General features: G+C 39.1%; 1 protein-coding gene across 10 annotated transcripts in view; it reads left to right on the top strand.

Annotated features, from left to right (window-relative positions):
* The first annotated feature begins 2,706 nt into the window (after nucleotides 1–2,706).
* Nucleotides 2,707–12,799, top strand: part of celf6 (CUGBP Elav-like family member 6) — a 65,063-nt gene continuing 54,970 nt past the window's right edge. For all 10 annotated transcript variants that reach the window (XR_012394135.1, XR_012394134.1, XR_012394133.1 and 7 more), the window contains exons 1-2: nucleotides 2,707–3,103; nucleotides 11,535–11,617. Coding sequence is in view for 7 of the 10 variants with exons in the window: in XM_073930135.1 (XP_073786236.1) it covers nucleotides 2,878–3,103; nucleotides 11,535–11,617 (309 nt within the window). In the remaining 3 variants the exon portion in view is untranslated. The remainder of the gene's footprint in view (nucleotides 3,104–11,534; nucleotides 11,618–12,799) is intronic.

Raw genomic sequence — 12,799 nt, 5'->3', positions numbered from 1 at the left:
CAATAAACACACTTAAAATTATCATGCTACTATTTTTTTTCAGTAGCGCTGTTGAATAATAGATATAAAAACTAGTAAACAGCATTTCAGCACCACGGACAGCAACTGTGCATTGATCAGTGCCCTTTACAGTATGTGAAGGGATTTAACTTTTAACAGACTATTACCCGTTTCGTTTATGCTTTTTAAAAATAGATATTGATTAGATATTGATATTGATTATTTTTAGTTAGATTTTTTTAATGCAGTTTTGTCATTTTGGCTTAGGCTGCATTCTTTGTTTGTATGTGTTGTAGAGCTTTAACTGCATCATAAAAATGTAGAACTAGAATTATTATTATTATTTAACATATGAGCGACGCTGCTTGTGTAGATATAATTGAGAGTGGGGTCTGTCTTTAAGTTTAGACATTTGTAATGCAGAAACTGAAAGTGTAGATCAAGCTTTTTTTTCCTTTTTAAGTTCCGTTTAATTTCAGCACCACGGACAGCAACACATATCTCGGTGATGGTATTAATAGCGAGTGATTGATTTCAGGACCATGGACAGCAACAATGCGATACATTTAACTGGCAATCTATTTAATGTCTGCATGATGCTAATAATGTAGATATGGTGAAATTGGGTTCACTGTTAAAGTAAGACATCTGAGATATGCGTACTGAAAAAAGCAAGTTATTTCACACACATTCAGTATAGTTAATTAATACGGTTTAAAATCATTTCAGGACCATGGACAAGAATATAGAATGATATAGACATGTATGACAATAAATGCTGCTGCTGATGAAACCAATGATGCTGTTCATGTAGATATGATCAAAAATTAGGTTCATCTTTAAAAACAAAAACAAAACAACGTTAAAAAAAGAAAAAAAAAAGAAAATTATTTATATTTAATTTACATTGCAGTAACATACTAATTAAATTTAGTAATGTTCAATTTAATTTGTTTGTGTAAATTAAGTCCATAGAAATTGTTTGCAAACATTAAAGCTTTCATTCATCCAATTTAAAAGAAAATAGGGTAATGGTTGACATCTAAATTTTATTACTTGAACCAATGAAAAATACATAATTTGCCCTATGCAATATTTTTTTATGTTCATGAGAACAGTTTTATATAACCTGGTACAAAAGCATATTTGTCTTGTTTAAGTTAAAGTCAATTAATTAAAATTTTCTTTATGTTCTAAACAAGAAGCCTTATTAAAAAAAATTACCATAGAATGTTCATTCATCCAATTAAAAAAATAGGGTAATGGTTTACATCTAAATTTGATCACTTGAGCCAAAGAAAAACTAATTATTTGCATTAAACAATATATTTAATCCCATGAAAGTACAAGTGATTATTGAGTTTCTGTTTAATATGCATGCATTGGCCTGTGTGAGTAAGCTTAAAAATTTACATTGGTCAAAACAAATATTTCTGAGTTGAGCTATTAATCAAAATGTTTTATTATTGACTATGTTTTAATCTTAAAATATGTTACTTTAAAAATAAAACAAATACTATTAAACATTAAAGATACATTTTTAATTAAATAAAGTACTGCTTGATAGTTTGATCAATGAATAATAGTTCAGTGTGTCATGATATTATACAGTTCTATAGAAATAAAGCAATGCTGAATATATATTAAAATAAAATATATAAATATTACAAAGTGCTATAGTATTAAGTATCATAGAATATATATAAAATGTAATATTGAAATACATTTTAATAGTACAAATGTTTCCAACTAAAGCTTTTTAGAGGCTTAAAATGTATTATCTAAAAAGCTTTCACGTGTTACATATATATTAAACTTGTAACATTTCAAAAGCAACCAATAAAACCAGCAAAATGTGTTGGTTTGGTGAGCAATGTGTACAGGTAGGCCTGTATTTTAGGTATTGTATTATTCCCAGGGGTGGATTTAACCAATACGTGAAGTAAGCAGCCACTTAGGGCCCCAGGAAATCTGGAGGCCCCCAATAAATGTCTAGGAGTACAAATTATGCCTATAAACTATATATAACATTGTTGTTGTTTTTTACCATATTTTGTATGGTAAGAATTAAACAAATACAATTATAACGTAATTAAAGCTTATTTAATATAAAATAAAACACAATATTATTACAATAATGTAATTTTAAGTAATAATAATACAAACTAAAATATCCATCATAGAGCAATCCAGCAGTCATATTTATTTAAAAGATATATGTATTATTTTTAGTTACTAAACTAATCATTTAAAATGTAGAGATTGCCTTAATTTAAAATGTCAAAAAGAAGATTTATAGCTATATTTATAACATTATAGCTAAATAAAAAATAATTAAAAGTAGATCGGGTGCATTTCAGCACTTGGGCCCTATGGCTGGAATTGCTTAGGGCCCCAAAATCACTAAATCTGCCCCTGCATGTTCCAGGTGGATTTTTAAAGTACTAGCTTTATTTAAGATGTACTTTATAATCATCTCAACAAAAGGTATAAACGCACAGCTGCACAAACATACTGCTTCACAATCCAAATTCGCTTCGTGTTTTGACATTAAAACACCTTCAAAACGCCGTACAAATGTTTTCCTCCTGACCCCGCCCCCAACACGAACGCCTTCACTCACGCCACCCTGCGATTGGCTGCCCCAGACTTTTATGCAAATGAACCGCGGGTGTATTCAAAAGCCACGAGCTGACGTCACGGCTCAGAGTGGCAGCTGACACACGGAAAGAGAGAGAGGCAGATGGAGAAAGTGAAAGAATCCTGAGGAGAAACAACGCGAACAGATACAAGAGGAGGATAAAAATAGAGAGAAAGACACCGGAGAGTGGATGTTAGAGAGCGGGAGACAGCAGAGCGCGCGCGGGCGGGAGAAAGATGGCCTCGGTCACGGCGGAGAATGGCTTCAGCACCGCGAACAGCTCCGGTAACGGCAGAATGAACGGACTCACGATTCCCCTGAAAGACCACGACGCCATCAAGCTGTTCATCGGCCAAATCCCGCGAAATCTGGAGGAGAAAGACCTCAAGCCGCTTTTTGAGGAGTTCGGCAAGATCTACGAGCTCACGGTGCTCAAGGACCGGTTCACCGGCATGCATAAAGGTCGGACTTTAGTTCTTTTTGGCTTGTGTTGGTGTATATGTGTTTGTGTGTGTGTGTGTTGAGCACGTGCAGATCCGCCCTCTTTTCAACATCATGCATGTTCGTAAACTGCTGCTTTATGCTTTAAAGTACTTGTAAAGGTTGCAATAATGCTTAATTCAAGAACTAACAGAGTAGAAAGGCACAGTTTTGGGGGAGAGTGATATAATAAAACAGTTTATACAGTTTAAAACAATGAAAACCTGTGGAATGTCCCCAGAATGTACAAAAACAAACAAAATCCGTGTGTCTTTCTGTGTGTGTGTGTGTGTGTGTGTGTGTGTGTGTGTGTGTCTGTCTGTCTGTCTGTGTGTGTGTTTGTCTTTATCTGTGTTTGTGTGTGTGTGTGTGTGTGTGTGCGTGTGTTTCTGTTCTCAACCCTCTTTTCAACATCATGCATGTTTGTAAACTGCGGCTGCATGCTGTAAAGAACCTGTAAAGGTAGCAAAATGGCCCCTTTCACAAACTAAGAGTAAAGAGTACAGAGTAAAAAAGCTCAGTATTTGGGGGAGAGCGATAGAATAAAACTGTTTATACAGTTTTAAACAATGAAAACCTTTCCCCACAATTCACAAAATTGTGGCCTCTGTGTGTGTGTGTCTGTCTGTCTATCTCTGTATATCTGTCTGTCTGCTTGTGTGTGTGTGTGTGTGTGTGTGTGTGTTAAGACTCAAGTTCTCCCTCTTTTCAACATCATGCATGTTCATAAACCGCTGCTGCATGCTTTAAATAACTTATAAAGGTGGAATTGATTTTCTCATTTGACAAATGTTTTAATTATTCTCACACACAGTGAAAATACACAGTTTTGAGGTTTGGGTTTAGGGGTAGGGTTGGGAAAGAGAGATGGAAAATAGTTTATGTACTATAAAGGTAAAAAAGCAGTTTTTGGGGTAGAACCACAGAATAAAACAGTTTATGTTTAAAACAATGGAAACCTGTGGAATGTCCCCACAATTCACAAAAATCTGTATGTGTGTGTGTGTGTGTGTGTGTGTCTGTCTGTCTGTCTGTCTGTCTATCTGTGTGTGTGTGTGTGTGTGTGTGTGTGTGTGTGTGTGTGTGTCTCTGGGCTCAACCCTCTTTTCATCGTCATGCATGTAAACTGCTGCTGCATGCTTTAAATAACCTGTAAAGGTTGCAAAAATGCTAATTTTACAAACTAACAGAGTAAACAGGCACAGTAGTTGGTGTAAAGTGAAAGACTAAAACTGTTTGTACAGTTTAAACAATGGATACCTGTGGAATGTCCCCACAATTCACACAAAAATGTGCGTGTCTTTCTGTGTGTGTGTGTCTGTCTGCTTGTCTTTGTGATTGTCTGTCTGTCTGCTTGTCTGTGTGTGTGTGTGTTAAGGCTCAAGTTCTCCCTCTTTTCAACATCATGCATGTTCATAAACCGCTGCTGCATGCTTTAAAGAACTTATAAAGGTGGAATTGATTTTCTCATTTCACAAATGTTTTAATTATTCTCACACACAGTAAAAATACACAGTTTTGAGGTTTGGGTTTAGGGGTAGGGTTGGGAAAGAGAGATGGAAAATACAGTTTGTATACTATACACAGTAAAAATGCTCACTTTTTTGGGGAGAGGGATAGAATAAAACAGTTTATACAGTTTAACACAATAGAAACCTGTGGAATGTCCCCACAATTCACAAAAAAGTGTGTGTCTTTCTATGTGTGTGTGTGTCTGTCTGTCTTTTTTATTTGTGTGTGTGTGTGTGTGTGTGTGTTTGTGTGTGTTTGTCTTTTTGTCTGTCTGTCTGTGTGTGTGTGTGTGTGTGTGTGTGTGTGTGTGTGTGTGTGTGTGTGTGTGTGTGTGTATTTATATGTGTGTGTGTGTGTGTGTGTGTCTCTGGGCTGAAGTCCTTCCTCTTTTCAACATCCTGCATGCATGTAAACTGCTGCTGCATGCTTTAAAGAACGTTTAAAGGTTGTAAAAATGCAAATTTCATGAATTAATAGAGTAAAATGCTCAGTATTTGGGGGAGAGTGATAGAATTAAACAGTTTGAACAGTTTAAAACAATTGAAACCTGTGGAATGTCCCCACAATTCACAAAAAATGCATGTGTCTTTCTGTGTGTGTGTGTGTGTGTGTGTGTGTGTGTGTGTGTCTCCCGTTCTTTGTGAGTGTGCTTCTGTCTGTCTACTTGTCTGTGTGTGTGTGTTTGTGTGTGTGTTTGTCTTTCTGTCTATGTGTTTGTGTCTCCGGGCTCAAGGTCTTCCTCTTTTTAACATCATGCATGTTCATAAACTGCTGCTGCATGCACTCAAAAATGCAAAATTAATTAAGCAGACAGTCTACTCACACTCAAATGGACCATCAAAATGAAGTGTTACCTTTTATTTAACTTAAACTCTAAGGTCTGGTAATATCATGTATGTGTACCTAATAAAGTGGCCGGTGAGTGCACACACATCCAAAGGGTGCACATTAGGACTTCTGGGCCTTATGGCTTATGGCTGTAATTGTTTAGGCCCCGCCAAATCACTAAACCCACCCTGTGTGTGTGAGTGAGTGTGTGTGACAAATGAAGACACTAATGTGTGTAAAATGAATTTAAGGATCTTGGCAAAACTCTAGACATTAATTAAAAATGTGATAGTCATGTTAAAAAGTAAGAAAGTTAAGCCAAGTCTAAACTGTTTTTGTTTTATTAGAAGGTTTTTAACATATCAAACTGCAGAATTATACATGCACACAATGTCAATGTCAATTTTATTTATATAGCACTATTAAACAACCAAAGGTTGACCAATGTGCTGAACAATAATTCACAAAGAACAAGTATAAAATTATAGCTAAAACAAACAATTCTCACAAATAGTTAATATAGGTAAAAACAACCAATACATGGTTATTCTGATATTCTCTCACGTATTGCATTACATCTTGATCACAAGCCTCTTAAACTACATTGAAGCCTGTTGACTCGATATTTAAACAAGCAGTGAAATGATGGACTGAAAGCCTATGCGATGACATCATTGTGAAGTTTTATGTAAACATAACCTTTTGATAGTTTTATCAAATTTAATTATCTTAAATTGTTTTTTAATTGTTTAAATAATCATGTTCCAATCCTGTTTTCGGATCTAATCAGTCGGCATCAAACCTGAGTTACACGAGCAACTGCTAACGGTGACTGTCTACTGCCAAAGTGTAAGACCTCCTTTGGCCAATCTGACTTCTTTGTAAAGAGAGTCAAACTGTAGAATGATTTTTCCGTTAGCTTAAAATCAGAAAGTAAGTAAGTCTACTGTCATATATATATATATACATTAGATGTCGCCTGGCCTATTGTTGTCTATTGGACGGAATGTGTCAATAGCGCCGCCATCTTGGTACAGGGTAGCGCTCCTTTGAAATGAATGCGGGACCAAGGTGCAGTGGAGGACTGTGGCCATCCAAAGCCAGAGATATACACATATACACATATATCTGTGATCGGGAGTTTTCCAGGATGTTAGTATGTAATTTTTTTTTTCTATTTACGAAAATGTTAATTTGACATCACTTTTCTACATTGATGGATCAGTGACCGCACGGGCATTCCTGACAAAAAGCTTGTGTTTGTGTGTACAGAAATGTACTATCCACCCTCCCTGTTAAATCTGATCTAATCATGTCCTGAAACACAGCTCCTCTCCTGCTTTCACTGCTCATACTGACGGAGGGAGCGATTAGTTTGTAAATGAATCCCCTGAACGACTCATTCACTAACGTTAGCCGACAATAATACAAGTTTCTGGCTGCGCAGCATCTCGTTGTTGTATTTCTTTGGCATTGTTTGCTGATTTTATTCAACACAACTAGCATAAGCCGAGTGTTTAGTGCGAGTTGGAGCTGCTTTGCCGTATGGTGAATGCAGTAAGTGACTGTATTATCATCAATAACGTGACCTGACTAGCACAAAAGTTCAGAACATACAAAAACAGAAAAAACTTAATATCACCTATGAAATGTTCTGCCTTTGTGCTTTGTTTTCTTTGTTTGCTCGTTACTACACCCGTAGACAGCGCTAAAGTCCCGCATCTTCACGTAATAACACTGTCTTGTCTAGTGCGGTTGAATGACATTTGTCCTGGGAGCCCTGTACCAATGTGGCGGCGCTATTGACGCATGCTCAGGGTCCCTATGCGATATCTAGTGTATATATCAATGGTCTACTCTACTGTTAGTTTGTTGGATCATGTCGCCTTTGCTTTTGCCTTCATTAATATTGTGTAAAGAATTATAATGTTGTGTTTATGTATTTATTATTTTTTAATTTTGTCAATTTTTTCAAGCCTCTGTGGAGAGGCTAAAACACTTAAACAAATGCAGTTGGTTGTCCAGTGTAATTGGGATGTCCATGTCAAACAAACAAATAAATAAATAAATAAATGACACTGGAATGACAGATATTACTGGAGAAGGAGGACATTGCTCATGTGCATTTTTCAAAAGCATTTAAAAAAAAAAAGCAAAGTAAAAATACACAGGGGTGGCGCGTTGGCACAGTAGGTAGTGCTGTCGCCTTACAGCTAGAAGGCCACTGGTTCGAGCCTTTGGCTGTCATGGTACAGTGAAAAGACGGATACAAAAAGGTAGGACCCAAGTGCATTTAATGCGGATAACAGAAAAACAAAAGGACATCCAAAAATCAAAGTATCAAAAGATCAATAACAAGAAACTAAGGCAAGGTACGGGAGCACAGCACATGAACAACATACCATACACAAAACAAACAACTCGGTAACAACAAACGGGTGCAGGGTGTATAAATAGTCCAAACAATCAATAGTGACAGGATTCAGCAGGTGTATGTGGAGCGGAATGTGTAGGGATTTGTAGTTCATGACTAAATTGTAGTTCACCAGCGATCTCTGCAGTACTTCATTGTGGTGAACATGACAGGCTCAGTTGGCGTTTCTGTGTGGAGTTTGCATGTTCTCCCCGCATTCACGTGGGTTTCCTCCGGGTGCACTCCGGTTTCCCCCACAATTCAAAGACATGCAATGCAGGTGAATTGGGTAGGCTAAATTGTTCGTAGGGTGTGTGTGTGAATAAGTGTGTATGGGTGTTTCCCAGAGATGGGTTGCAGCTGGAAGGGCATCCGCTGTGTAAAACAGATGCTGGTTAAGTTGGCGGTTCATTCCACTGTGGTGACCCCGGATTAAAAAAAGGACTAAGCCGAAAAGAAAATGAATGAATGAATGAACGAATGAATGAATGAAAAACACACAGTTTTCTGTGAGGGGTGGGTTTAGGGGTAGAGGGATATAAAACAGAGTTTGTACAGTTTAAAACAATGCAAACCTGTGGGTTGTCCTCAGAATTCACTAAAACAAATGTGTGTGTGTGTATCTCTCTCTCTCTCTCTCTCGCTCTCTGTCTGGCTGTAATCAGTCATGCAGGTCTCCCAGTGGATCAGACGTGTATCATTAAAGCTGTTAGTTTACATTAATAGGCTGCAGGTCACAGAGGGATCGAGGAACACACACAGCTCTGATTCAATTACAGCAGAGTTCGTCATTGAGTACTAGTGAACAACACCAGAGCGAACCTGCAGCAGTGTATATGCAGAAACCGCTCTCTTTCATTAATTAATCAGCAGTGGGGGTAATAATGGGCAGCACGGTGGCGCAGTGGGTAGAACGTTCGCCTCACAGCATGAAGGTTGCTGGTTCGTGCCTTGACTAAGCCAGTTGGTGTTTCAGTGTGGAGTTTGCATGTTCTCCTCGTGGGGTTGTGGGTTTCTTCCGGGTGCTCCGGTTTCCCCCACAGTCCCAACACATGCGCTATAGGGGAACTGATGAACTAAATTAGTGTATGAGTGGTGCTTCCTATATGCCAGAATAGTTGACGGGTTATTCCGCTGTGTGACCTCTTAAGTAGAGACTAAGCCGAAGGAATATTATTATATGTTATCATTATCATTGCAAAATAACAAAAAGTGTGCACACTTCTAGTGCTGTAGTGCACTTGGCAGTGTGATTTGTGTTGTTTTAGCTCTCTAAGGAGGGAGCGGTGTCTTGTCTGCTGTGAAGTGATGAAATATTCTGCTGCCGGCTGCAGAAAGGGTCTCTCAGAGGGTCACCGTTGCAGCGCCAGCCCAAAAACACATTTAATTTGAATGTTTAAGGATGTTCAGGTTCATTTGCACTGCTGATTTGCTCTGAAAATGCACAAGAGGGGATTTTCGGTGCTATTTATCCAATTAATGTGATTCTGGATATTGCTGTCGTTTGCATGAGCGTCAGATGTGTTGTTTTGCGTGAGTTATTTATGTTTGTGAAAGTGCGGATCAGGTAATATTTTTGCCAATGTGTCAACTATATAAGACTTACATTCTTATAAAGCTGAAGCATTTGTGGTTTAAATGCATCAACACTTTAAAGGTGTTTAAATTTATATATGATATACATATGTGTGTGTGTGTGTGTGTGTGTGTGTGTGTGTGTCTTTATATACAATAAATATAATATGTTTGAAGAATGGGCAGCACCGTGGCGCAGTGGGTGCTGGGTCAGTTGGCGTTTCTGTGTGGAGTTTGCATGTTCTCCCCATGTTGGCGTGGGTTTCCTCCGGGTGCTCCGGTTTCTCTAACAAGTCCAAAAGCATGTGGTGTAGGTGAATTGGGTAAGCTAAATTGTCCGTAGTGTATGTGTGTGAATGAGTGTGTATGGGTGTTTCCTAGTGATGGGTTCCAGCTGGAAGTGAAACATATGCTGGATAAGTTGGCAGTTCATTCCGCTGTGGCGACCCCAGATTAATAAAGATACTAAGCTGACAAGAAAATTAATGAATGAATGAATGTTTGAAAAATGGGTTAAAAAAAACACCCATTAACACACACACACACACACACACACACACACACACACACACACACACACACACAAAGCTCTCTCATTTGCGTGCACACGTGCACACACACACACACACACACACACAAAGCTCGCTCATTTGCGTGCACACACACACACACACACACACACACACACACACACACACACACACACACACACACAAAGCTCTCTCATTTGCGTGCACACACACACACACACACACACACACACACACACACACACACAAAGCTCTCTCATTTGCGTGCACACACACACACACACACAGTTTTTTATGTCCCTACTATGGATATCAGTGTCAGCTTTTTTCAACATGCTTCAAAGTATCTTCTTTTGTGTTCAACAGAAAAAGAAACTCATTAAAGTTTATAACCACATGATTTTTTATTGTTGGGTGAACTATGCATTCATTTTCGGCTAAGTCCCTTTATTAATCTGGGGTTGCCACTGTGGAATGAACCACCAACTTATCCAGCATGTTTTACACAGGGAATGCTCTTCCAGCTGCAACCCATCACTGGAAAACACCCATACACACTCATTCACACACATACACTACAGACTAGAGATCTGCGCGGGACAAAATTTTGAATCCCGCTCCCGCCTGGTTTTAACCCGAACCCGACCGCTCCCGCTTATATTCAGCATTTGTTGTCCCGCTGCCCGCCCCGCCCCGTTTTCCACATGCCACGCCCCATCCCGCTAAACAGCGGGGGGAGAACAAAACCGAAAACCACCCAGCTTTATAGAATCCAGACAGCCTTTAACAAGCTGTCTGTATAAACACACACACACACACACACACACACACACACAGCAACAAACAAGCTAAGCAGCATCACGCAGTACACACATACTCGTTCACACACATACATACGCGTGCTCGCTCGCTCGGGAGTCGAGAGCGATATTGCTAGACGGCCCGCTCCCGTCCAAAATTAAACCGGTTCCCGACCGCTCCTGCGCTTAATTCGGAAGTTTATTCCCATGGCTCCCCATGCAGACCTTTATTACAGACAATTTTAGCTTACCCAATACTCCTGTACCGCATGACTTGTTGGGGAAACCGGAGCACCCAGAGGAACCCACGCCAACACGAGGAGAACATGCAAACTCCATTTCTCCAAACAGACATGCCAACTGACCCAGCTAAGACTCGAACCAGCAACCTTCTTGCTGTGATTCGACAGCACTACCTACTACGCCACCATGTTGCCTTGGGTGAACTATCCCTTTAAAAGCAAGTACCATATTATCATAGCCAGTGTTGGGAAAAGTTCCTTAAAAATCTTGAGCAACAAATAATAGAATATATAAAAACCTAAAGATGGTAATATATTGCTTTTAAAGTAACTCATCCCAGCCAATAAACAGCACACAGCCCTTACTGAATGACAATAAAGGACGTGAAATCGACATGAAGTAAACACAGCAATGCATGTGTAGGTCTGCTCAGATTGTAGCCGCGACTCTTGATGATGTGCTGGTTGCTCTGTGTGTGTGTGTGTGTGTGTGTGTGTGTGTGTGTGTTACAGGATGTGCCTTTCTAACGTACTGTGCCAGAGAGTCAGCACTGAAGGCCCAGAGTGCTCTCCATGAACAGAAGACGCTGCCTGGGGTAAGAGCATCTCTATTTCTCTGTCTCTCTCTGTGTTTACACTGCACGTATTAATGCACAGATCAGGGGCCTCATGTACGAAGACTTGCGTGGAAATCATACTAAAACATTGCGTACGCACAAAGCTGTAAATGTGCGACGCAGAAAAATATTCAGATGTATGAAACACTGCGTACGCCGAATCACATGCATATTCTTTTGTACATCCGAATGAACTTGAAACTGAGCGCATGTGCACGAGCACAAAACCCCTCCCTGCCTCCTCCCCCGTATGAATATGCTAATGACTCTACTTTGGCAAAACCCAACGAAAAAGCAACGGCAAAAGCAAGAAGAGAAACTTTGAACAGAATGTGAATTGAAGGTGCTGCTGTCGGAGGCAGACCGGAGAAAAGCGGTGTTATTTGCAAGTTTGTCCTCTGGAATTAACAACAAAAGAAAAAAATAGAGTGGCAGAGTTTAGCTGATGCGGTTAACACAGTTGAGTCTGAACATCGCACTGAGTGAATTAAAAAGAAATAGTGTGATTTATAGGTGTAAAATGTTGCAACATCCTTAACAGTCTCAGTGGCGCAGCTCGTAAGACTCATGTCAACATATTTTGACACGTTTGAGCATGAACTCGGTTCGAATCCAGCGTCTGATGAACTCTTTCTTCTTTTTTCCCCCGCTACATATCAGATTTTCCCAACTATTTATCACGAGAAAGACAAGTAGGAATCAATAATAAGTCTGTGCATCATATTTTATTTGCACATTTATTAAATGGAAATGTTTCACACATGCAAATTCATCTTCAGATAGTGTCTTTATAGCAATGTATGTGCAGTAGATCGCTCCGATTACATTGGGAAAACAGGCGACCGCTGCAATTTGCGCTTTAATGCTTAGCTGGTCAACTGTATGGTATGGAAACCTTATATAACTGCTAGATGAACCCGTCTCATACAGCTGCCATTGCACGGCTCAGACACTTTGTGGAGAGCAATTTAACACAACCGCCTCTAGGAGTCGCCAATGGAAATAAATAGGGATGTAACGGTATCAGAATTTCACGGTACGGTAATACCTCGGTATGAATGTCACGGTACGGTATTTATTGAATCATTTACAGGAAAAAACAAAACTTATGAAAATACTCCAAAAAAGTGCCAAAAGTGTCAATGACATACAAATTAGCCA

The sequence above is a fragment of the Danio rerio genome, chromosome 18 (assembly GCF_049306965.1).
Source record: "Danio rerio strain Tuebingen ecotype United States chromosome 18, GRCz12tu, whole genome shotgun sequence".
Lineage (NCBI taxonomy): Eukaryota > Metazoa > Chordata > Actinopteri > Cypriniformes > Danionidae > Danio > Danio rerio.
Note: the sequence above shows the minus strand (reverse complement) of the source record. Positions and strands in the feature narration are given on the sequence as shown.